This window comes from Crocodylus siamensis, chromosome 2, assembly GCF_052110815.1.
Source record: "Crocodylus siamensis isolate JL-2025a chromosome 2, ASM5211081v1, whole genome shotgun sequence".
In the NCBI taxonomy this organism is placed as follows: Eukaryota; Metazoa; Chordata; order Crocodylia; family Crocodylidae; genus Crocodylus; species Crocodylus siamensis.
Genome location: NC_143396.1, coordinates 25,111,505 through 25,135,008, shown reverse-complemented (window position 1 = coordinate 25,135,008; position 23,504 = coordinate 25,111,505). Strand labels below are relative to the sequence as shown.

Genomic DNA, 23,504 nt, shown 5'->3' with positions numbered 1-23,504 from the left:
CCAGGGCTCCAGCAGGGCCCAGTCCTTCCTTCTGTGGGGTCCCCCTTTCCCTGCCACATGGCTACTGCCAGGGGAGGGTGCGGAAGGCTCCAGTCCTGCTCCCCGGGGCTGCATCAATTTCTGCAAGACCAGAGCCAGCCCTGGCCTAAGCCAGCTGGCCAGCGTGGTTCCTCCCTGCCAGACCTAAACCCTGTGAGCGACCAGCTGTCAGCAGCGGTGGTGGGGAACAGCAATCCCCACCCTGGCCCCAGCCATCCCCAGACCCACCCCAACACAGTTTGTTTGTTTGTTTTTTATGGGGTGGGAGGGCTTTCTGCTCCTGCCCTTCTACAGACTGCTCTTGTCCCCACTGCCCAGCATAATGCCTGGCAAATCTTGCCACCGGTGCAAAGCTCTGCTGCCAAGGCACTGGGCAGCAAGGACAAGAGTGCTCCCTAGAAGGAAGAATCGAGTCCCTTGGAGCCCAGTCCTTCCTTCCATGGAGTCAGGCCACCCCTGGTTAGCTGTTGGGCACATGCCAAGCCCCCCAATCTGGGCTTCTGGGGGGCTTTGGAGGGGTCACTAAAACATACCTGGCGGCCTGGCCAGCAGTGCCAGAAGGGGCGTGCCCTGGTGGCCCCCCTGGGGCTCTCCTGGGGGCCTGGGGCTGGGTGTAAGTGCAGCTGTGGATCTCCCAGATAAGGATCTCCCAGCTTGGGTCCTACAGCCACAGGGATCAGGTTGGGAGATAAGGATTTCCAGCCCCAGCCCCATGATCATGGAGTCCCCTGCTGGGGGGAGGGGAGTTCCCTGCTACCAGGGCAGGGGGACTGGAGCTCCGCCAGCAGCAGGCAGCTTTCAGGGACAGCAAGCAATGCCCCAGCCCCTGCTAGGAGACAGCTGGCCCCTGGGCTAGCACCTGATGCAGCTTGGCTGCTGCAGGGTCTGGTTGTAGAGCCACAGAGACTGGGAGCAATCTCCTGCTAAGAGCAGATCTGCTCCTGTGCCCCTACACATCTAGACACATGCCCAGGAGCATTTACTCTTGAGTAGATTACTCAATAGTAAACTTCTCCCAGATCTTTTGCACATGTAGATGCTCCCAGAGAGATTAACACCTACAAGCTAATTCTGGATGCCCAATTTGAAACAGAGTACTTCACATTGTAGTTTACTTTGTATATTTAAGACACAGCTCTCACTGACTTCAGCTGTGGGTATTTCATGCTTGTGTATATTAGATCTTATGGTCTCAAGCCAGGAACCCATAAAATAAGAAACACGATTACTGCCCAACTGTGAAAAATCTTTAAGTGACTTGCCTTGAATCCTGTAGTAGCTCTGTGGAAGAAGCAGGGATAGAATCCAGTTTTCCATGATAAAATTTGCAACTATCTAACTTTTCCCTTTAACCTTCTGCTTCATTCATGGCACACTTCTGATTTCTGCACAAAACAAGGTAGGACTCCTGCAGACAGCAGTGACCTTTAATTCACTACTTCAAGTCACCCCACACCAAGGTGGAAAAAACAGTTAGAAACCAGGTTATTATGCACTCATACTATAATGCATCCAGACATATGGGTTGGTCCTTCTCTTAAGTCACCTTCAGGGTTCAGATTTTTAGATCCATGACACAGATTTCTCCTGTGTGAACTAAGCAAGCAAGCAAGCAATACCTAATCACCCTAGAAAAGGCACTAGAAGAAAAAGAGAAACTCTCTCAAAGGGTTTTGCAGGTACTTGCTGATGGAATTTTGAGGCTTGGGAATCTTGATCTCTTTCCAGGTTTAGGACATCTATATATCCTAATTCAGCATTTCTCAACCCATGGGTCATGACCCAAAAGTAGGTTTCAAGAATATTTCAAATAGTTGTGAGCCAGTGAGGGGGAAAGGGAGAGGGGAGCTGTGTGGCTGGGCCAGTGCTGGTGCTCACGGGGGCGAGGCATCCAGGAGACTCTGTGCAGGGGGCGGAAGGGGCCATGACCAGGCTGCCTGGCACTGCGTCCAGGGCAGGGGTGCCACAGCCTCACCTCCTCCTCCCTCCAGCCTGTGCCATGCCAGACTCATTCTGCTGCCACCTGCATGAACTGCAGCCACCGTGCTCCAGCCAGAGCAGGATGGAGCAGCTGGGGGTCCCCTTCAGCATGGCTGTGGAGGGGCTCTCTCCCTTCCTATTCACATGTAATGCCTGGCTTCAAAAGTTCCCAGTCTCCCTTGCCCATTCTTTTCCTCCAAGCCAACTCACTTTCTGGCTATGCTGGAAGCATACCACCCTTCCACTCCCCTCTCCCTAGGCCTGCTGAATTAGCTCTCAGCAATTGTTGCCTGTGTAAAACCAGCAAGACTCAAAACCCCAAGCAGACATAAGTTCAGATCCTCCTTCCCAAGCCCAACTAGCTCCTCATGCAAAGTTGCAGGAGTAAGGCTCCTAGCACTATTTGGCCTGCTGGCTATGGAAGGAAGAGGGGTGGTAGATCCCCTACCAGCTGCATGCTTGCTCTCTCCTGGCAGCATGCCCAATGCTCCCTCATTTTTCCTCTCCAATCACACCAGCTCCAGCTGCTGCTCCCACATCCCCACACCTATTTGCACAACTTAACCAGCCTTGAAGTGGGGGGATCTTCCACCCTCCTACCCTCTCACTGGCTGGGCAGGGGCGAGGGGGGCAATTGATGTGGGTGCCTCAGCTGGTCCCTGCCTCCACTTGCGTTTCCCAAGGATGTGTGAAGTGGGCAGGGCGGGGGCCAGACAGGCTAATCTCCTGCCTCAGTCTCCATAGCTCCTTCCAAAACAGGGGAGTGAGCAGCCTGCTGCCCAGCAGTCCTGTGAACACGGGCAGGGGGCAGCGGGGAGGAAAGAGAGATGTTCCTGGCCTGAGAGAGGGTGCAGGGAAAGGGGGGAGCCTTGTGACCCCCACATCTGCTCATGAGGGTGCCCAGGCTGCTTTGCCAGGGACCTCTGGAAGGGAAACACCTACAAGATTTCAGAGCTCAGAGGCTTTATACACAATGACATACTCCATCATGTCATACCTAGGCCTAAAAAGGAAGAGAGATTGAGGGAACTCCCCTAATGCAGCAGCAAGCAGCTCTGAGTAGGGCGAGGGAAAGACTGATGTGATGGGAAAGGAGAGCACTTTCAGCAGGGCAAGTGGCCCTGTGTCGCTGATCATCTTTCAGGGCCTGTCCCTGTTGCTTTTCCAACAAGCAGAAAACTGTTTTGTCCTCTTTTGGCACAAAATTTATTAGCCATTGCCCCAAAGCCCATCCACCTAAAGAAGCTACAAAAGGAGTCAGAGCAGTTAGTAACAGATTAAGTGCAAATGCTCATCAAGGATTGTTTTCCATTGTATCTGTTAAAAACCTCCAAGCACCATACCCAGCTTGACAAAGTCCTGGCTGGAATTATCTAGCTGGGGATGGTCTTGCTTTGAGTAGGAGGTTGGACTAGATCAGCATTTCTCAACCCGTAAGTTGTGACCCAAAAGTGGTTTGCAAGAATATTCCAAAGGGTCACAAGTAAGTGCCAGAAAAAAAATACACAAAAAGTGTGGGTTTCCCCTTGCAGGCTGGCAGCACTCCAGCCTGCAAGGGGCTGCTTGGAACATGGCCAGTACGCACCTAGAGAGGGTCCTGGGAGCAACCCCAGCAGCAGGATGAAGGTAAGTATATGGGGAACGGCGGTTGGAGGGCCAGGGTGTGCATGTGTGGAGGGGATGAGGGTGGTGCAGGTGCTTGCTGGAATTGGGGAAAGTTAGCTGGTTTGCTGGGCACTGAGGTTGCAGCAGGGCAGGTACAGTGGGGGACTGTGGGTTGGGCACCAGCCAGAATAGGGGTGTGCGGGTCAGAACAAGCCAATTTTGGCAAATGGGTCCTCATACAAAAAAAATTGAGAAGCACTGCTCTAGTGTCCCCTACCTACCTCTTCCAAACTGTCCCAGTATTATCTTTTCCTCACTGCTGGCTTCTCACCCCTTTCTGGGTCTCCTTGCCCAGGCAGTCTCAGCTGCCAACCTTGGTTCTCAGTTTCCTTGCTCAAGCAATACTAATCTTCTGTCCTAGGGTGGGGAGACTAATCCTCTACACCCCCTCCGCCTTCTTTCCCACTGCAGCCTCAGTAGTTACAGTCCAGTCCCCTGATCCACACTGCTCCGCTCTGCTCTCCTTCTGTATTTATAGAAGGCAGCTTCCTCCTTTACTTTGTCTGGGTCCAGTAAGAAGAAAGTAATAGGAATACATGAGAAAAACTCTGCTTTAATTTCTAGTACTGAGACCCAGTCTGGTCCAAGGCAACCTAGGGCTGCAATTGCAGGGAAGAGCCCTACTCACCCCTAGCCTGAAGCCAGGTCAGTGCTTGGCATAATCTTTAGAAAGGCTCCCAGAAAAGCTCCATCAACTCTCTAATAAGCATTTTTCCAAAGGCTTGCATTTTGGTCAAAGTTTGATGCATTTTTGCAGGGATAGCAAAAGGCACAACCCTCATGTAGAAGCCCAGCCACACTTTAAGCCCCTGTTCTAGGTATATCCAAGGTTGCCAAGGAAAAAGGAATTAATTTTTTTTTTTTTAAACAGAAGTAAAATAACATTTTTCCTTATGCTTATTCTTGGAAATGGCTGGATCATTTTGGTTGAAAATTTCCAAAAACCATCAGTCTGAGACAGTCTGTGATAGTTCACACTGAATAAGCAATTGAAACTAGGGGCTTATAATAGAAAATGTCAAACAACCTTATTAATGAACAGCATTACTGACCACATTTAACACCTGCATCAGGGACAACAAATAAAATTCAAACAAACATCTAAAGTTACCAGCTACCAATTCTGTGGTAACTTTGAACGGATGATTCACTTCAGGTTGAAACAAAATTCTCCAAATATAAATGCAAAGTTTTCTGCTTAACTGCAACTGGTCAACTCTACGCAGATTTCAAACAAACGGAACTGAAAAACAAGTTTTAAACAGATGGAATAGACTCTTTCACCAAAAAAAAAAAAAAATCTACACAGCGATGACGACAAGAATGATAACAACAAACATAGCTGATGGTAAGAATATGCCTCAGGCATAATAGTCTATGAATGGACTGAAGTTAAGCAGACAGCTGAGTCTCACTCCATGGATTTTTTTTGTTTTGTTTTTTATGTCCACAAAAAGGTTTTGGTGACATGACCATCCAGCTCCATCAGTATCCTGAGGTCCAATGAGAAGGCTACATCTCTTGGGCCATCTGCAGAACAGTCAATGTATATGCTACCCCATAGCCAGCTCTCCTTCCCCTTCCCTACACAAAGTAGTTTCTCATGGAAGTCAACACTCAGTGTCAAGAATTTCTTGCACTGTATGAAGAGAGCCATTTCATTCTCTTCCATCCTTTAAAAATCAAATATTTCCCCATACCAAAAACCTGTTGAAGCAGACCGTCGTTCAGATGTTTGTTGGCAGAGCAGAGATTGCAGACAGCTCTGGCCAGTATTTATCATGCATTTCACCTCCCTGTGCCTAAAAGCAGAAGGTACAATTTGGGATACTTCCAGCTAAGCTCAAACACCTTACTAATAAACTTAAGCTGGAAATTAGAAGAACCAGAGCAATAAGGTTTTGGAATAGCCATTTACAGTAAGAGTGACAGCAGCAAAAATGCAACCAATTTTAAATGGAACTTTGTCAGTTTACCAAAGGGATTAGTTGTGGGTTTCTGCAATAGGACTGGAATCAATGACCCAGGAAGTCCTTTTCAATCTCATGTTCCTATGCACATAATAGTCAATAAATGGCACCAAGTCATTTAGAAAGGCCATCATTAATATACCATATTTACTCTAATACAAGCCAAGGTTTTGTCCTTCAGTTGGCAAGGGGGAAAAAGCCGTTGTTTTATAGCATACAAGGAAATCTCACTAAATACACTGTCTATCATTAACTGCTGCCAAAAGCAGCGTGTGTTCAACAGTGAAAACCAAATAGGAAGTTGATTAATACAGTCAGCACTGAGCATGACTATAAAAACACATGGTCCATATTTGACAAACGTGTTGATAGGAACCTTTATTACAAAACAACTAACAGAAATTACATTAACATAAAACTTGACAACCTCCCCTACAACAATACCTTGTTTTCATTACACCCTCTTTTTTTTTTGTTTTTTTTGAGGATGAAAAAAGACACCCCCCTCCCATACCCCTTGCACAAAAGGGCAGTCGCAAAATACCCATGATTCAGATTCTTCAAGCCCACATCCCTTTATCAAGCTCACTGATGAGTGGCTGGAGCGCGGAGCGGGCCGGCGGGGGGCAGTGAGCGGCCAGAGTGCAGAGCAGGGGCAGGGGTGGCGAGCGCCCAGACAGGCCTGTACAGCACTGTTGGTGGGGCCCAGGGCACTCACCCTGATTCACCCCCTAGGGATGGTCATGGATATCCATATGTTCTCCTTTCAATCTATTATCTATCACTTCCTTCCACACATTTGCCATCTGTCCTTCATTCAAATCCTCAACTATTGTTATCACATTAATCACTTTCTTACGGTCTTTCCAGCACTCTAATCCCACGTCCTCTAGTTTATTTACCCTTAAGGAACTCTCCATCTTCACATAGTGGGCCAGTGGCTGCCACACCCACGTTTTTTTCCAATCCCCTCCCCTCCATATGCCCCATCATCTTAACTTTTTTTCCCTGCTAGGTAATGGCAGGCACATGCAGTCTTCCCCACCCACTCTGTTACCTCTTTACAAAACATGCTTATAAAGTAAGTATACACGAAACTTTCCAAGTCTGGCATTCCCTGACCTCCTAATTCCCTGGCTTTGTATAGCTACATTCCACCAACCCTTCCTCTTTTACTTGCCCCATAAAAGACACATATCTGCCTCCCTCCTTATCTGCTGCCATGACAGTGCTGAAGGCACCTGGGGTCACCTGGAAATGGGATGGCTTGCCCCTGGGGCGGTGCAGGAAGGGGGCAGAAGGGTGGCTGTGTGTGCTGGCAGCTGGAGAAGGGGGTGGGGACACTGCACGGGACGCTGGGGGCTGTTAGCTGGCCGGATGCAGCCCTAGCTCGGAGGCGCCCAACCCAATACTTCCAAGCACGCCTGGGCTTCCAGCACACCGTGCACCATCCCTGCTGCCTTCTCTGGCTACCAGCATACCCAGTTTGCTCCATGGGCAGTGCAGGGAGGCAGCAGGAGAGTGGCAGCTAGAGAAAGCGGCGGGGTTGGCGCATAGGGCACTGGAAGCCCGGGAAGACTTGGGGAAGTGTTGGATTGGGTGCCTCCAAGTTGAGGCAGCACCCAGCCAGCTGGAAGCCCACCCGAGCTTTCAGTGTCCCAAGCACCGTCTCCAGCCACCAGCACCCAGCTGCCCTCCTACTACTTTCCCCATGCTGCCCCAGCGGCAAGCCAGCCCAATCCTAAGTGGCCCAGGAGTCCTGCTAGTTGCAGGACCCTGTTGAAAGCAGAAGCAGTGAGGGACCTGATCCTTTTTCTTTTTTTTCCTTCCGGCGGAGCCTGCCCACTTCTCCCATGGCCTGGGGCAAGCTGACAGCTGCATCATTGCAATTTGCTACACTGTAAACTAAACTACATTAGGATACTGTACATGTGCAGTTTGGGGTTTTAAATGAGTTTGCAATGATGCAAACTCATTTAAAAAACCCAAAAAACTCTTGCACATATACAGTGTGCCACCATTAAGCTACACAAAGTGAGATTTTTGTCACGTACATGGTAATGGCGTCACATGTACAAGCATCCCATGTAATTAGGATAGAAGCATAAGTCTTTATTTTTCATGAGGAGCCCACATGGCCAGATTTAAATCCTATGGATTTAAATTTAAGTCTAGAAATAGACTGAAAAATTTTCTTTTTTTGTGCCAACTGGCATATATGTAAAATGAGCAACAAAGATACTATTGCTTTTTCACAATCTGAATTAAGAACAGAACATGACCTATGAAACCATTCAAGGGACCAGCAAATTTGATTGGTTAACAAAAATTACTTTCCAATAAAAATGTAACAGCAACACAATCTGCATGTTTTGGTAGACTTTGGGGTAAATTCTTAAGATATCAGTGTAACTTAGTAGGAGGCCTTCAGATGCTGCATGGAGAAACAAAGCCATTTGACATATTTATCCTGGTCACCAAACCAAATAAGTCTTATCAGCTGCAAGTCAGGAACAGAAATGAAAACTGAGTCTCACCTCAAGCAAAAAGACTGCCAAAGGAAGAGAAAGGAGAAACCCTAAAGACATCTACATTAGGAGAGACCCCTGACTAGATTATGTTTAGGGTTGTCACATCACTTAAGGAAACAGGTAAACCTCTGTAAAGAACAGTCTGGATTGTAACCTTGTGTTCATGTCTCAGTGTCTGTGTACAAAATTTCCCCCTCTAGAAATGATTCCAGGAAGGGGTGTAGGTTGTAGCCATGTTGGTCTAAGGACATAGGCAGACAAGGTTCTTTGGGTGAATCCGTCTCTCACCCATTGACTCCTCAGTCTGCATTTTCACTGACTGCCTGTCTTGTATGCATACCAGCCCAGCCTCTGGCTTCTTTACTCTTCATTCCATCCAGGAAGAGCACATATCAACTGCTGAAACTTCCTTAACCTGACGAAGGCTTTTTGAACCGGAAAGCTTGGTTAAAAATTGTTCTGCAACTATTTAAGTTGGTTTAATAAAAGATATCAGATTCACCCAAAGAACCTTGTCTGTCCAGGAAAGGGGGCATTCTGCAACTGCCCTCCCTCTGCCTTCCCCAGCCTGGCATGATCCTGGTCTGGAGAAAGCGTGGAGCACTCCAGTCCTCTTGGTCCCACAGGACTGAAGCAGCAAGGCAAAGTACCCTACCTACTTCTCGCCACGGACTCTAGTATGAGAAACATGCAGGGGACTTGCAGCATTGCTTCCTTCATTGAGCTCCTGTTGCACAGGAAACAAGCAGACTGAGCAGCAAACTCCAAGCTGCTCCACATACCTGGGACTGGTGTGAGGAAAGGGCAGAGCTTTGCCCTGTTACTCCAGGGACAATCTCCCAAACCCTGGTTCCTAGCTTAGACAGCTTCCCCTTGCAGGTCTGCCCCACCACTCTACTGAGTGGTGGAGGACGCAAGGGGAAGCCAGCTAAGCTCCCCAAGCCCAGGTCTGCTGGGTTTTAAAACACTGTCCCCTCTCCACCCCAACCCACCGAGCTGAGCTGTTGTGGGGGGTGAGGGTGACAAAGGGAAACACAGCGGGCAGTGCCAATCCCTGCATTCAGTTCCCAGGGCCCAGCCACTGAGCAGACAGAGCAGTGGGACAAAGCCCCTGCCTGCTTCTCACACAAGGGCGTGGAGCAGCTGGTGGAAGAGGGGTCTACAGAGGGGATGGGAGCAGTTGCCTCCCGTGCCTTCTCCGGAGCAAGGTGACCCCGTTCTCTGGAAGGCACGGGAGCCTTTCCCCCCAGCTCCACTCCTCCTGGTCCCCAGGAGAAGTTAAGCCATGGGAAAGTGGGCAGACATTCTGTCACCCAGAAGAAACTCTCCCAAGATTGATTTCTACCACATTGTTGGAGGGTTATTTTTCTTTCAGAGTGGCAATTTTTACTCCAGGAGAAAAAAAACTTGAATGTCTGCACACTTTTGGTTTCTGCTGGGAGAATAACAATTCTCCCAGTAGAAACTGAATGTCTACATATGGTCATTAAAAAACACAGTGGTGATCTCTTCTATTTACAGGACGATTATTTGTTTCCCAATGTTCTTTACAATATCGTAAAATACAAATATCATCACATAGAAGATAAAAATAAAACTCTGAAAATTAAAATGTATGGCTCTCCTAGCAACTATACCTCACATCATGGCATACATACAGTATTTTGTACTATATCTGGTGTGATATTTTATGCTTTCACAGATAACAGCAATGTAGCTGAATTACGGTTGCTGTAGGAACCATATCTTTGAATTCCTTGACTTGTGTGTTAGCATTTTGTTTCAACTAAAATGTTACATTAATATAGTTGTGTTTGTGTCTATACAATTTGCAGCTCTTTTCTAAAAAAAAAATATATATATATATGGGGAAAAAAGGATTAACATTTCTGGTAGGAATGCTTAAATATGAAAATACTGAAACAATACACCTCTCCATGACTTCTTATATACAGAACTCCACATATTCTCTACTTCAAAACACAGAACAGAGAATAATGATGCCACATATCATCTTTGCATGAGGTAGGGATCCTAAGGAAACATCACGGGATCAGGTCATTAAAAACAGTATCATAATTCATACCCACAAGGTGCAATTCCTGACTTCTGAGTGTTCATATACATAATCTCAGTGCTTTGTTCACAGAATTTCTTTCATGTTCTGTATGTCAGGGTGCATACGTCTGTGTTGTACACATTGTTGAGTTGCTGTATTTGTATGTATTAAAGTACTGCCAAAGGGCTCTAGTCAATATCAGGATCCCCACTGCTCATGGGCACTCCATGAGTACATTGGGAGACTTGGTCCCTAACCTAGAAGGAGTGCAGAAAGGAGATGCTTATGACCTAAACACTAGTCACAGGCTGCTGTGGAGTCCCATGTGAGCATGGGGAATGGGATCAAACTGCTACTGGGGATGATCTCTGGGAAGATGTGACCTACTAATGGTAGACTCTAGGGACCAAGCTAAAACTTTTATGTTATCTTCCCCGCTACCACCACATTAAGAAAAAATATGCTGAAAACAATGACAAACTGACCATGCTTTTAATTTTGCAGCATATTTCTTGCACTGTGAATTCACAATTTAAACATCTATTATGCCACAAGAAATTACACTGGCAATCTATTTAGCCCATAACAAAATACACAGCACAAGGGGAGAACTCTAGAACAGCCAGTTTATGTACTACATTTTAAAAAGTACTCTTTTTCTTCCAATTTTAAAGTGTTTTAAAAATTAAATATTTTATTTTAAAAGAATATTTTTAGAGGTGTAAAAAACGTCATTGCTCTGAAGAATAACGTCAGATTTTGGGACCCTGCATGAAAATACAAAGCTCCCTCATCAATGTACCCAACAGTCAGCTAAGGTCTCATAGCTACAACTTAGTAACAAGAACTGGAGAATCTCTAGGCAAGAGTAGGCCATTGGACATAGCAGTTCTTATAGAGAAAATCCCTAGAAATAGTCAACTCAGGGTAGGATTTGTCTGTTATTTTTCAGCTACAACTAAAGGAAAGCACCAAATATAAGCAGAAATCATGGCTATTAACCCCAAATACCTGTATGATAAAAGCAAGTCAGTTAAGATGATCTCTTTGCTTTACAAAAGATGTAAAAAAGAAATGAACGTGGATGATGAACCACATGCATATCAGAAATGGGAATTTTGCTTAAAATCTGAAGTAATATCCTATTTAAATGGCCATAGACATTCAAAAAGCTCAGGAAAGAATTGATGCAAGTTAGAGAAAACCATGTAAGCAGCCTAGTTTAGATCAGGAGCAAACAGCATATAGGTCTGCCCTCTGGGGAGAGGAAAGGGGGCAGAGGGCATGCAGGTAGCCTCCACTCAGTAAGGACCGCAGGCAGAGGGCACTCCTGCATGCCTTCCAGGCTGCTATGTGAGCCCCCCTGACTGCCAATGAGTGGGTGCTATGCTCCTGGAGTCCCCAGCTTCAGTGTTATCGTCATCCTGCCCCTCGTGATCAGAGATACAGCTTACCTCATCCTAGCCTGGCTCAATAACCCTATGTGGGGCAGCGAGACTGCCAAAAGAAGCGTTTCAACTACTGCCTGAGCAGGTACTACATAGACGCATAGAAAATTAGGGTTGGAGGGGATCTCAGGAGGTCACATCTAATCCAACCCCTTGCTCAAAGCAGGACCATCCCCAGCTAGATCATTCCAGCCAGGGCTTTGTCAACCTGGGCCTTAAAACCTCCAAGGATGGAGATTCTACAACCTCTCTGGGTAGCCCGTTCCAGTGAGAAAGGTTTTCCTAACATCCAACCTAAACCTCCCTTGCTGCAACTTGAGACCATTGCTCCTTGTTCTGTCATTTGTAACCACTGAGCAGTCTAGCTCCACCCTCTTCTGAACCACCCTTCAGGTAGTTAAAGGCTGCTATGAAATCCCCTCTCAGTCTCCTCTTCTCTAGACTAAATAAGCCCAGTTCCCTCAGCCTCTCCTCAGAAGTCATGTACCCCATCCCCCAAACCACTTTCACTGCCCTCCGCTGGACTTTCTCCAACTTGTTCACATCCTTTTTATAGTGGGGGGCAAAACTGGACAGAGTACTCCAGGTGCAGCCTCAGCAGTGCCAAGTAGAGGGGAATAATCACTTCCTTCAATCTGCTGGCAACGCCCCCACTAATGCAGCCCAGTATGCCATTAGCCTTCCTGGCAAGAAGGGCACACTGCTGGCTCATATCTATCTTATTGTCCACTGTAACCACCAGGTCTTTTCCCAAGCTTGTAGTAGTGCATAGTGTTCTTCCATCCTAAGTGCAGAATTTGTACTTGTCCTTGTTGAACCTCATAAGATTTTTTTGGCCCAAATCTTCCAATTTGTCTAGGTCACTCTGAATCCTACCTCTACACTCACATGAATGTGGAGTGTGCCTTTGGCCACCTCAAGACATGCTGGCAGGCTCTTAACACACATCTTGAGGTAGAGGATGAGAACCTGCCATAGGTCATCGTTGCTGCACACCTTCCCCAACATCTGCAAAACATGGGAGAACGTATGGCATGTGAGCCAGACACAGTGTGTCATGAACGCACAGCACAGGAATGCTGTAGAGAGCAAGCCCACTCTGAGGTTCAAGCACCAGCCCCACAGAGCAGAAGGGAGTCCAGGTCCACAAAGCCCTGGCTAACCACTTCCTTGCCCTAGACCTTTGAGTCCCCAGGTGCCCATGCCCTGGCACTGGACAATGGTTCTCCTGGCCCAGGCTCCTCCGGCCCTGTATCCTGGGCAGCACTGTCCACAATCCTAGCTGCCTGGACACTGTTCCCCCCTCCCCACACACACAAATTCAGCCCAAGCGGCATACACCTCAAAATAGAAGAATGTGGCACAAAGAAGAAATGTGCTTCAATTTACAGTGTTGCAGCTGCCAAACTTTTCAGTGTTGGGGTCTGCATGTATGTCATGATGTGGTTTGTGACAGGGTTTTGGGGGTGTGAGGGGCAAGGCCTGGGAACTTGGGTGTCCAGGTCCTGGGGCTCATGCAGGGGACACAGATGCCTCCCCTCAGCTAACAGATAGCTGAAAGCTGGGGAGAGGGGCCATACTTGCTGCATGCTGGAAGAGCCCAGGGAAAGGGCTTGCTGAGCACAGGCTAAATGATAGTACACCTCCCTGAAAGGGAGGGGTAGCAGAGACCACAAAAGGAGGCTGCCACAGGACAGTGATCCAACTTGAATCAAAATGGAAACAGTACAGAAGCTTGATGCATCTGTCTAACCTAAATCAATCTAAATTGAGCGTACCTCATACCTTAGACTGCTTGCACCATTTTTTAGACTGATCTACATGTGCCAAGACGGTTATGGGTTCTGACCAATTCCTATTACACTTAGACCTGTCTAAGCAAATGTCTATCTGTACCCATGATGTCTACTTTGGGGTATTATGAGTAAATCCAAGGCATAGACAGAAGTTCAGCTCCCTGTTCTACACAGAAAGCACCATGAGTTAGACCAATCCTCTCGACCCAACAGATGTTAGCTATTGGGTCAGGAGGGTAGGGGGATCAAGCTCCAGTTTGGAGCTGATCCAGTGAGAGAGCCTGTGTGTCAGCAGCCTCTTCCTCTAGTCCTGCCCCACCTTTCCCACCTCTGTTGCCGTCTCAGGATGGGACGATGGGGGAGAAGGGAGGGGAGAAAGCTCGGCTTGGTGTCTGCCCAGCCTGCAGTGGAGTGGAGGTGGGTGGATTGGAGCCCTCCACCTGATGGGCACCTGGATTGCAGGTGGGGGGTTCCAATCCATCCACCCCCACTCCACTGCAGGCTGGGCAAGCACCAACCCAAGCTTCCTCCCCTCCCTTCTCCCCCATCGTCCCATCCTGAGACAGAACTGGGGGCAGGGCTGAGCAGCAGCAGCTCAGTTGCCAGAGCAGACCTAAGTTAATGAAGAAGGTGTTCTACTTTGGAGTGCCTTCATTTGAACCCTCATACAATGAGGGTTAATTTGTCATGCAATCAACGCACTCTGTACCCAAGTACTTCTGTTAAGGCACAACTGTAGAGCTCTTTCAAGGGGCCAATAGTGTGACAAATGTAACTTCTGTCTCAACAGTCAGTCTTCTTGCAATTAAAAAAAATAAAATAAAATAAAATGAAAAAAAACAAACAAACCCCATGATGTTTCCAAAGTGAGTATCTAGTTTCAAACTGGAACTTTACAACTTCTATGCAAATGCTAAATACATTGGGGAACATTGGGGGGGCAGAGGAGAAAAAAAAAAATCAGTAAAACCATCTGGGCAACCTGGAACCTGAGAAGTCCCTCCATGCTCCTGGCCACCAAATTAAAAATTTACAGAAATCCAGAAGGTCACTCAGTAACCCAGATTCAACAAGAAACCGACAAGCAAAAACAATGTTCTAAACAGCAGAGTTTCATGTAATTGGAATTTTCTTTCTTCTTTACGCAAGGAGTTATTTGAGTCCATTCATAGCAAAATAAATTACTCTACATTAAGTGAAGGAAATTTAATATAATTCACAAAATAAAATTGTGAATTATTTTAGATCGAGGAACCCTAGAAGGCAGCATTAAATATCTTAATTCCTTATGGCAGTTGTTTGAAATGGAAAAGCACATCACTAACAATGTAAATTATGCTAAACAGTTTTACAACTCCCTTTTGAATGACATGCACCCTCCATAAGAATAAAACTTCAAAATCACTGGTTCTTCTTGGTGTCTAGATTTAATTGTCTCTAAACTGAATACGTTATCTTTAACTACAACACCAAAATGATTTCAGTTGAAGTAAAGGCACATATTGCATCATGCTCCCAAAAATTCTTGTGAAAATTACATAATGTGATAAAAGGAGAACATTTTTGGAGGTTTACATTTTAAACACATCCCTGAAATTATTCTGAGAAATCGCTTCCTACTCTATTCACTGTGACATAAGCCAGTATGAAATGTGTTTACATCTAAATTACCTCTGAAAATTGGTTAGCATTTTAAGAAAATGAAGAATCGAGAATATATAAGTAGATTCTTAGACATAGAATGCTGTGGATTTTGTATATTTTTTACATTTTTTCAAATGTTAAATACGAGCACATGTATACACTCGTTATTATACAACGGTCTCACTGTAGTACATATGCTGACAAAAATAAATCCTGAAGGGAGAAATAATCAAACAGATGTAGATATATGACCTCCCAAATAGCACAGCCAAGGCAACCCCTCTGCCTATGAGGTGTAAGATTTTGAAAGGGCAGCACAGGATATAAAGCAGTCCAATTTTAACTCCTCTGATGGTAAGAAAAATCCTGTAAGTATAAAAGGAGTGTAAATAAGACACACATACACACACACACACACCAGACTTGTATCATCTCTTTCAAATGAGAAAATACCAGTGTAAAACTAAAAATAAACTACACCATTCTTCACTCTGGTACATTTGAACCGGAAAGTGCTACGAGTAAATTTGTCTTCATTTTAATAGTCTTTTGTTTAAATGCTTTTAAGAGCCTTGCAGACTGCAGAAGTACCTTAAGGCCACATAAAGATATCACATGCAGACATGAAATAGAATCCAATAGTACACCCCATGAAGGCAAAGTCTTACTTAGAGATTTACTAATTGGAAATCTGAAGTAACTCAACAGCAGGACTCTACCACATGCAGTGGCACTCAGTCAATGCTGATAGCTTCTGGAATACTTTATTCCCACACTTTAAGGCACTGCAAGGACTTTTACTGCCCTGTATTTATCTTCAGCAAAAGAAAGCTGTATTAGCATCCAGAAATTCTCTCCCAAATTTATTAGGATATTCCCTACAAAGCCAATTAGCACACTACTGTATTCTTATTTTTCTGACATAAAACAAAAGGTGGATTTTTCAATGTTAGAACTTCTCCCTCCCACCCTCCATTTGGAACAAGGAACATAGCATTCTTCTGGACAGGAAGAAAACCTATGTAACGTGCAAATGCTCTAATTACTTAATAAAGATTAATCAGCCACATTTCTACATCAGCTGTTAATGGCATGCGTCTGATAACAGGGAACCAATGGGAATGAATGTTGACAGGATTTGTCATTATAGCATTCACCTCTAGATCAGTAATAACAGCAAGATAGCTATGAAACAGCAGGTACCCATCTGAACAAAATGCACTGCAACCAAATTCATCCACGTGCCAAGAATCTGCAAAGAAAGTGCTGGTCGTTCTGCACGGCTAATCAAAGATTTAATAGCAGACACTTGTAAATGAAGTTTCTTTTAGGTGTAAAATAAAGATACGCTATTTACAACAGTAGAGTTGTTACTGCATCATGAACAGTTGTAAAAGTTAAACTACAGTTGCCAAATACAAGAAAAAAAAAAAAAAAAAAGGATGCTGGTCCACATTATCCTTGCCATGTGATGCTTATATTTTCTAATTTGTGACACATTATTTAATAGGGTGAAGTGCACCCAACTGCCAGGAACAACACCCAAGGAGTCTGTCAACCCCATAGAAAATAATCCTGCACAAAGCCAGATTTACAGTTTGTCTCATACTAAAGTTGCATGGAGCCTCCACAAAGCAACCCTGCTTGCCACAAAGAGACCTGCATAGGATGACAGAAAGAGGAAAGATGAGGACAGACAGAAGGCTGGCCACAAGCTTCTTACTTGTTTTCCCTGGCTTGAACACAAAAGCTACAGCTGCCATAAAAACCAATCGTTCAGATTATGGTATATATTTGTCATTGGATAATGAATGTTGACTTGATAGATATCAGAATCACCCAGAGAATAAGCCTCTGAGGGTTTTCTCAGCAATCATTAAACTGTGGAATAAATTACCAAAAAAACCCACAAGCCACCACACAAAATGTTGGAATTTCAGGTTTTCAAAAGGTCCATTATGGTTTAGAAAATAACTGTGTTGCTCATATGCTAGAAATTTATAAAGTAGCTCCCTCTTCTGGCTTCATATACAATGACAAGTTACAAAAACAGCTTACAGCAAATATTATATACAGCGCTGAAATTCTTAAGTACACCTTTCCTCTGTTCCTTGTCACAATGTACCAAATGCTCACACCAGAACTTGGAGCAGGTAATCATTATTTCATAGAAGGGGTTTATGTAGAACAGATCCAGGTAGGACACTAGGTTAGAAAGGATAAAGGTGCTTGAATCTCATGTATAACTCAGTGTCATTGCAGAGCTTATTCCCCACAAGATGTCAACTCCTGCTGGCATGCATATTTGAACAACTGCTTTAAATCCCCATAGTACGTGCTTCCCAGAAAACGGCTGCTAAATACAGACATTAAAAAAAGCATTAACATTTGTATGGGCATACATTACAATAATAAAATGTATGATTATTAGGGAGGGGGAGGTCATATTTGGAAAACTATTAGTTGGGACTCTGAAGGCCTTAAACAGTAAAACCTGACTGCAGTTCTCTCAGTACAATTCAAACAGATACCTGGGAATACTGCACTATAGGAAAAATCCTGTACACTTGTCAGCAGGGTAGAAGACCTCCCCAACAGCACAGCCAAGGCTTACATGAGGTATAGGATTTTGGAAGGGCAGCACAGGAGTCCACTCACCCGGCTGAGCTTAGCTCCATACAGGAGCCCCAATTACATACGTTGGCTATAAAGTATGGCTATAAAAATTAAAAGAAGGGGCCAAGGAAGAACAGGTTACCCTGTTGCAACAACAGGTGGATCTGCATGTAATTTCTCCTGCACAGATACAGACTCATATTTAGTCAATGGCCCATAACCTGCACTTTAAAATGAGTTCCTAAAACATGGCACTTCTGTACAGTATTTTCCAGCTTCCAGCACTTGCCAAAGGAAATTACAGCAAATAAAACTATATTACAATGTAAGAGGCAAAATCCAGTTTCTACTGAAGATACTGATTTTGAAGTTACCATATTGATATACAATAAAAATCAATGCTTGTCACATTTTATAATAAAAACTATATGCACAGAGAAGCAGCTCTCCCTATTTAACTCTGGGCTACAGATTTCAAAATTATGCCTGACTAACTTAAATGCATAATCAGATACACCACTATGTGCATTTTTTCATGAAAATTATAGAAAGGTGTATTTTAACATTTTGCAACTGGTAGGAGCCATGAGGGGAAAAAAAACAAAACAGATTAGTTACATAGAGAAAGATAACCCACACCTGCCAAGACTTGCGGTGGCAAAGCTTAGATGAACAAAGGGCTAAGCCAGGGAGCCTGGAAATGGTCAGAGACGGGAAAAATCCAAGGGTCTGCTGTGCAAGCACCTGTGCAATGGCAGACTTCCAATGGTATAAGTGGGGACTCACTCTGCCAGACAATGTAACCATCAGAAGAGCGCAAGACCTCCACCTGCAGACCTTAACAGACAGAAAGTCAACAGGGATGGACAAAGAGAAAATAAGGCTGCAGCTGGGAAGATAGCACTGCTCAAAATCTGTAGCCAAGATGTCAGGGTAGGCAGGACTGATACTAGATGAAATGGGACAGGGACTTGCTTGGGGCTGGAACCAAAAAGAAATGTTGGAAACAGAAATAGCTAAAGAATAATGGCTAGAAACTGAAATGCTGAAGAACTCAGCTAATCGCAGAGCTGAGGTGCTAGCTGAATAATTGGATCAAAGAGGGTGGCAGGAAGTTTTATCCAAAGTTCAAGCTCTCTTAAACAGTATGCATGTCTTATGTGAAGCAGCAGGAACCTGACATATTCAATCTGATAACGTAAAAAAGAAAAAACAGACATTCCAAAATAAACTACTTTTTTGGATCACAAGAAAAATATATAAATAGTCATACATTATAATGGTAATAAAAACAACCAAGGTTCCCAAAATCATTCTAATGTTGATCTTAACACACAAGCTATGCACATCCACGCTATTAAACAAAAGACTGCTTAAATAGCAGCATGGTATGGAGTGCAGTCAGGAGCACCAGGGCATGGGAGTAAGGGACCCTGGGAGTGGGGGGGCAGCATGGTATAGTACCATTGCTGCAATAAACAGGTTTGCTAAACCAATAATTTAAAAATTTATTTTTACTGATAATCTGCAAACCTTTTACTGGCAACCAAACTTTTTTAATAGGATTGTTGTTAAACCCCTAAATTTGAACCCAGACCTTATCCCAGGCCCGGCAGAAGGGTTATGTACATTGTAGAAAACATATGTCAGTAAAAAGTTCGCAAATTGTCAGTATAAACATAAAATAAAATAAAAAAAGTGGCATTAACAGTGTTCCAGAAAGGCTGGTGTTAAGTTCTAGAGTCCATATTTCAAAAACAAAAAGTTGAAACTTGCTGAATGTTCAAAATGGAGCTATAAGCATGATTAAGGATCTAGAAAAATATGCCCTGTAATGAGAAATCAAAGTTCACTCTATTTCATTATCCAAGAAAAGGTTACATGACGATCACAGCACCAAGAGGGAAAGAAATTCCTAATTTATTCATACCTGGGTACTAAAGACTTGATTCACCATTGCATTACTTACACTTTGGTGTCATGCTACTGATTTCAACTGAACTCCACTGAGGTAGAAACGAGAATAATGAAGCAAATCTACTGTTATTTATTTGTGCTATGTTATTCTTGAGTAAAAGCTATGGCAAACAAGTAGATCTTGGAAATCAAATTCATGAAACTCCCTACTGCCTTCAGGACCTCAAAAAGTATATAACCTATATGCATGTTTAAAACAAGGTTCCCCATGTACATCTATATGCACCAATATACATATATATTTATATGCACACTCAGAATTCTCAAAACACAAACAAGCCTCTCAAACAGCATTCAATCAACATAGAGACTTGCAATGTGACGCACTGAAGTTCATGTACAAAGTAATGGATATAAATTATGTGGTACCAATGGCAACAGTGCTGCTACTTTTAATAAGAAGAGTTTCAAACATGGAGAACAGAAAAAATTCACCTTGTAAACAGATTTCAAATTTTAAGCGTTATAAGTCAATTAAAAAAAAATCTGAACTTGGAGCTCAATAGTCCCTTAAACCAATTACTATTACATGTAAAGCTATCTGCAACTTGAATGAAAGTAGACATTACTACAAAATGAATAGCTTAAAGATCATGGTTTAAAACATTAGATTAAAAAGTTTGTTTTTAATTTAGACTAGCGTGGTCTAGAACTTCCAGCATAGGCCCAAAGCTAGGAGTCTGAGCCTAATTTCCAGAAGTGTTGTGCATGTACTGCTCTCAATCAATTGACAACATTTTCCTCCCAGCTTTTGTGAGTGCTTACATTAATGCAGATAATGCACATTGAGATCCTTGAAACTTTTCTTAAAGAGAAAAATTGCTTTTCTTCACACACAGTAGAAATATTATTTAAACAGGCTTTTGTTTCAAAGCACCAAGACTAACTCAGGCATGATTATCTTTGCTTTGACTGTTACGTTTAACTCTAATTATGTTTAACTCAAATGTTCTATTTTTCCTCTGCATTTTAAATAAGGAGTTTTGCATTCTGTTATGTAAATGAGTGTTTTTTTTGTCTCACTTAAATCAAAATTTTTGCTAAAGAATAATTCACTTTTCTAGTCTAAGAGAGAAATGTTACTCCACAACTTTGGAAGCTTTTACTGATAGGTCATCACAAAAATATCTGCATACATTCAGAAGCACAATCAGCAATTGATGCCTTGCTGATTAATAGACTATAACCACACATTTATTTATATTAGTAGATAGATATCCATGCACTAAATATTTCATATGGGTGTTTACAATCAAAAATTAGTGTAGCTACACTGGTACAAGCCTCTGCATGCACTAGTACAATTTCCACCAGGCTTAAACAAGTTTCCAACCTAAAACTATAGAAAGAATTGCAACTTCTGTTTGAAATAGTAATAACTGAGGAACAGAATAGACAGGCCCTACCAAAAAAAAATAAAAATCCAAGAAGTATCTAATTTTCTGGTAAAGGTCATTTTGCTGTTTTTATTTATGTTCCTATTAAAAGGCAAAGTTTAGGAAAGGGAAATATTTGGATTTTATCCACAGTTCTTGTATCTTGCTTGCAGCCAGGAAGGCCTGCAGTGCACAGCATCATGCTACAAAACAGACCTCTGCAGGGAATGCAGATTATATTAAATATATCTATTCTAGCTATTAACACAGTTCTGTTAATAACATGTGATCTGGAAAGTAGAAGAATGCCAAATGTGTCTCTAATATAAGCCAAAAACTTAAGTGGGTTTACTACAGTTGAACAAATCTGGCTCAACAGACAATGTGGGAGACCAAATTATGCTTGTTCATCCCAGTTGTCCAGCTTCTGTCCTGGACATCTCCTCTCTGACATGCAAGTATTTTCATGAGTGTGGATTGGAGGATAATATAGAGGTTTCTCATTTTAAGGAATGAGTTAAAAATTGGACTTATATAACGTATCACTGTTTAACACTCAAGTCAATATGGGCCTTGTTATCAAACTGGGGGGAAAAAAAATTAAATACTCTAACCATACATTTAATGTTGACCTGCAGCATGAATAGTGCAGTTAAGAAAATAGTGCAGCTTTAAAGTAGGTTTGCGAGAATATGCATTAAGTGGCTAATATATAATCAGACAAAACATTTGTTTAGAGACAAATAAGGTTTTTATATAGCACATCCCACTCGCTCAAGCCTTTAACCAACAGAAATGAAAAGACAAGACAAAAAAAGTCTCCACCAGTCTGTGCTGCCTAATCACAAGGACTGCTATCAATCACATCCTGCACTCCCTCACAGGAACATAACTTCCACCCCCAGATATCGTCATCACATCTGGCCTGGTGATGTTCACAAAACCCTGCATCCACATGCTGAACAAGAACTCCTTCAGATTCACCAGCCTGTAGTACAAACACATGGATAATTGTATCCCCCTAATATACACCTTGGGATTTAAACCCTGGTGGTCTTTGTATACATACCAGAATAGAGAACACCTCTCCCAGAGCCCCGACACTCAGCTCACTACTGGAGCACCGGGATCTAAACAGCATCTAGTGGCACCTCCACTTCATTCAGCCAGCCAAATAAAGAGCAAAAAATGCACTTTTTTATATTCCGTGAAGACAAAAAAAAAAATACAAATCCCTCAGAAATTACCACCACAGGCACAGCCAGTCATCGGCATAAGTGTTTATTCTACATAGCTGGCATGTCACTTCAGAGCACTGAAGGCACCCCTTGGCACCATAGCGCAGCACACATCGGGGCGCCTTTGAGGTCGTTTTGTAGGGTCACGAATCCCATCTGGTAAAACCATTTTGTTCCTTGCTCTTACACGCAGGCGGAGGCTCGTCTGCGTGCCCCGTAGGAATGATTTTTACTTCGGATTCATCTTTCCGAGTTGACAAGAGAGAGAACAACATTCATTATCACCAGGCACTGCAAAGCCAGGCGCAGGCTGGCAGTCATCTGACTCCGAGGATTACTCCACTGCACAGGGATGCCCTTAGTTACCAACTTGATGTCCCCTAACAAAACAAGAACAGTTGAAACATTCCCGCAAGGCCTCTGTGTCATGCCGGGATCTGCCCGCTGCTGGCGGAGAGCAACAACAATCTCTCCATCCCTCCGCCCGGGCACCGCAGCCGCCCGCGCCCGAGCTCGCCGCTTCCCCGGCGTTGCCATGGCCGAGGGGAGGGGGCTGCCCGAGCGGGTCTTACCTTCGGAGACCTCCAACTCCGCCGTGCCATTGAGCTGATAGAGGCACCAGTCCACGGCATCCTCGCCGGGGGCGCAGCCAACTAGTCAAACAAGCAAAGCCACAGTCAGTGCGCGCCCGGGGAGCGGGGAGGGACGGGAACGGGGACGGGGACGGGGACGCGGCGGGCGGCAGTACCCTGCTTGTGGGACATGGGCGCTGCCCTGCGAGACGGGGCTCCGCCGTGCTGCCCGTGCCAGCGCTCCTCCTCCTCCCCGCGGACCGGGCGCCGCAGCTGCCTCGGGAGCCGGCGGCGGGGGCGAGGCTCCGCCCGGGAGCTCCGGGCTGGGGCGGCGCCGGGCGCGGAGAGCCGCGGGCCGGGGGGAGACGGGCGGGAGCGGACACACGTGCGGGATAACGCGGCTCAATCGACGGCGGCGCGGATTTCTCCCCTGCGGGGATGCACTGTCCTGTCCCCACCCAGCTACGTGAACTTCACTCCTGCTGGCCCAGGCTTTGATCTGGTATCCCACCACGTCCCACCCGAAAATTGGCTCATTGCGGATTCACTGCTCCACAGTCCGGTGGGTGGGAAGCTGGTAGGACCCAGAGAGT

The 23,504-nt window shown here is 44.6% G+C and overlaps 1 protein-coding gene across 5 annotated transcripts in view; it reads right to left on the bottom strand.

The window, feature by feature from the left end:
- Positions 1-23,239, bottom strand: part of PPP2R2C (protein phosphatase 2 regulatory subunit Bgamma) — a 348,432-nt gene extending 325,193 nt beyond the window's left edge. For 3 of the 5 annotated variants that reach the window (XM_090035561.1, XM_090035552.1, XM_090035556.1), the window contains exons 1-2: positions 23,088-23,239; positions 22,912-22,992 (exon numbers count right to left, since the gene is read on the bottom strand). In XM_090035561.1, coding sequence (XP_089891687.1) covers positions 22,912-22,992; positions 23,088-23,103 — 97 coding nt within the window. In that variant the 5' untranslated portion in view covers positions 23,104-23,239. The remainder of the gene's footprint in view (positions 1-22,911; positions 22,993-23,087) is intronic. The other 2 variants (XM_090035558.1, XM_090035555.1) reach the window with 2 other exon arrangements.
- Positions 23,240-23,504: the final 265 nt, after the last annotated feature.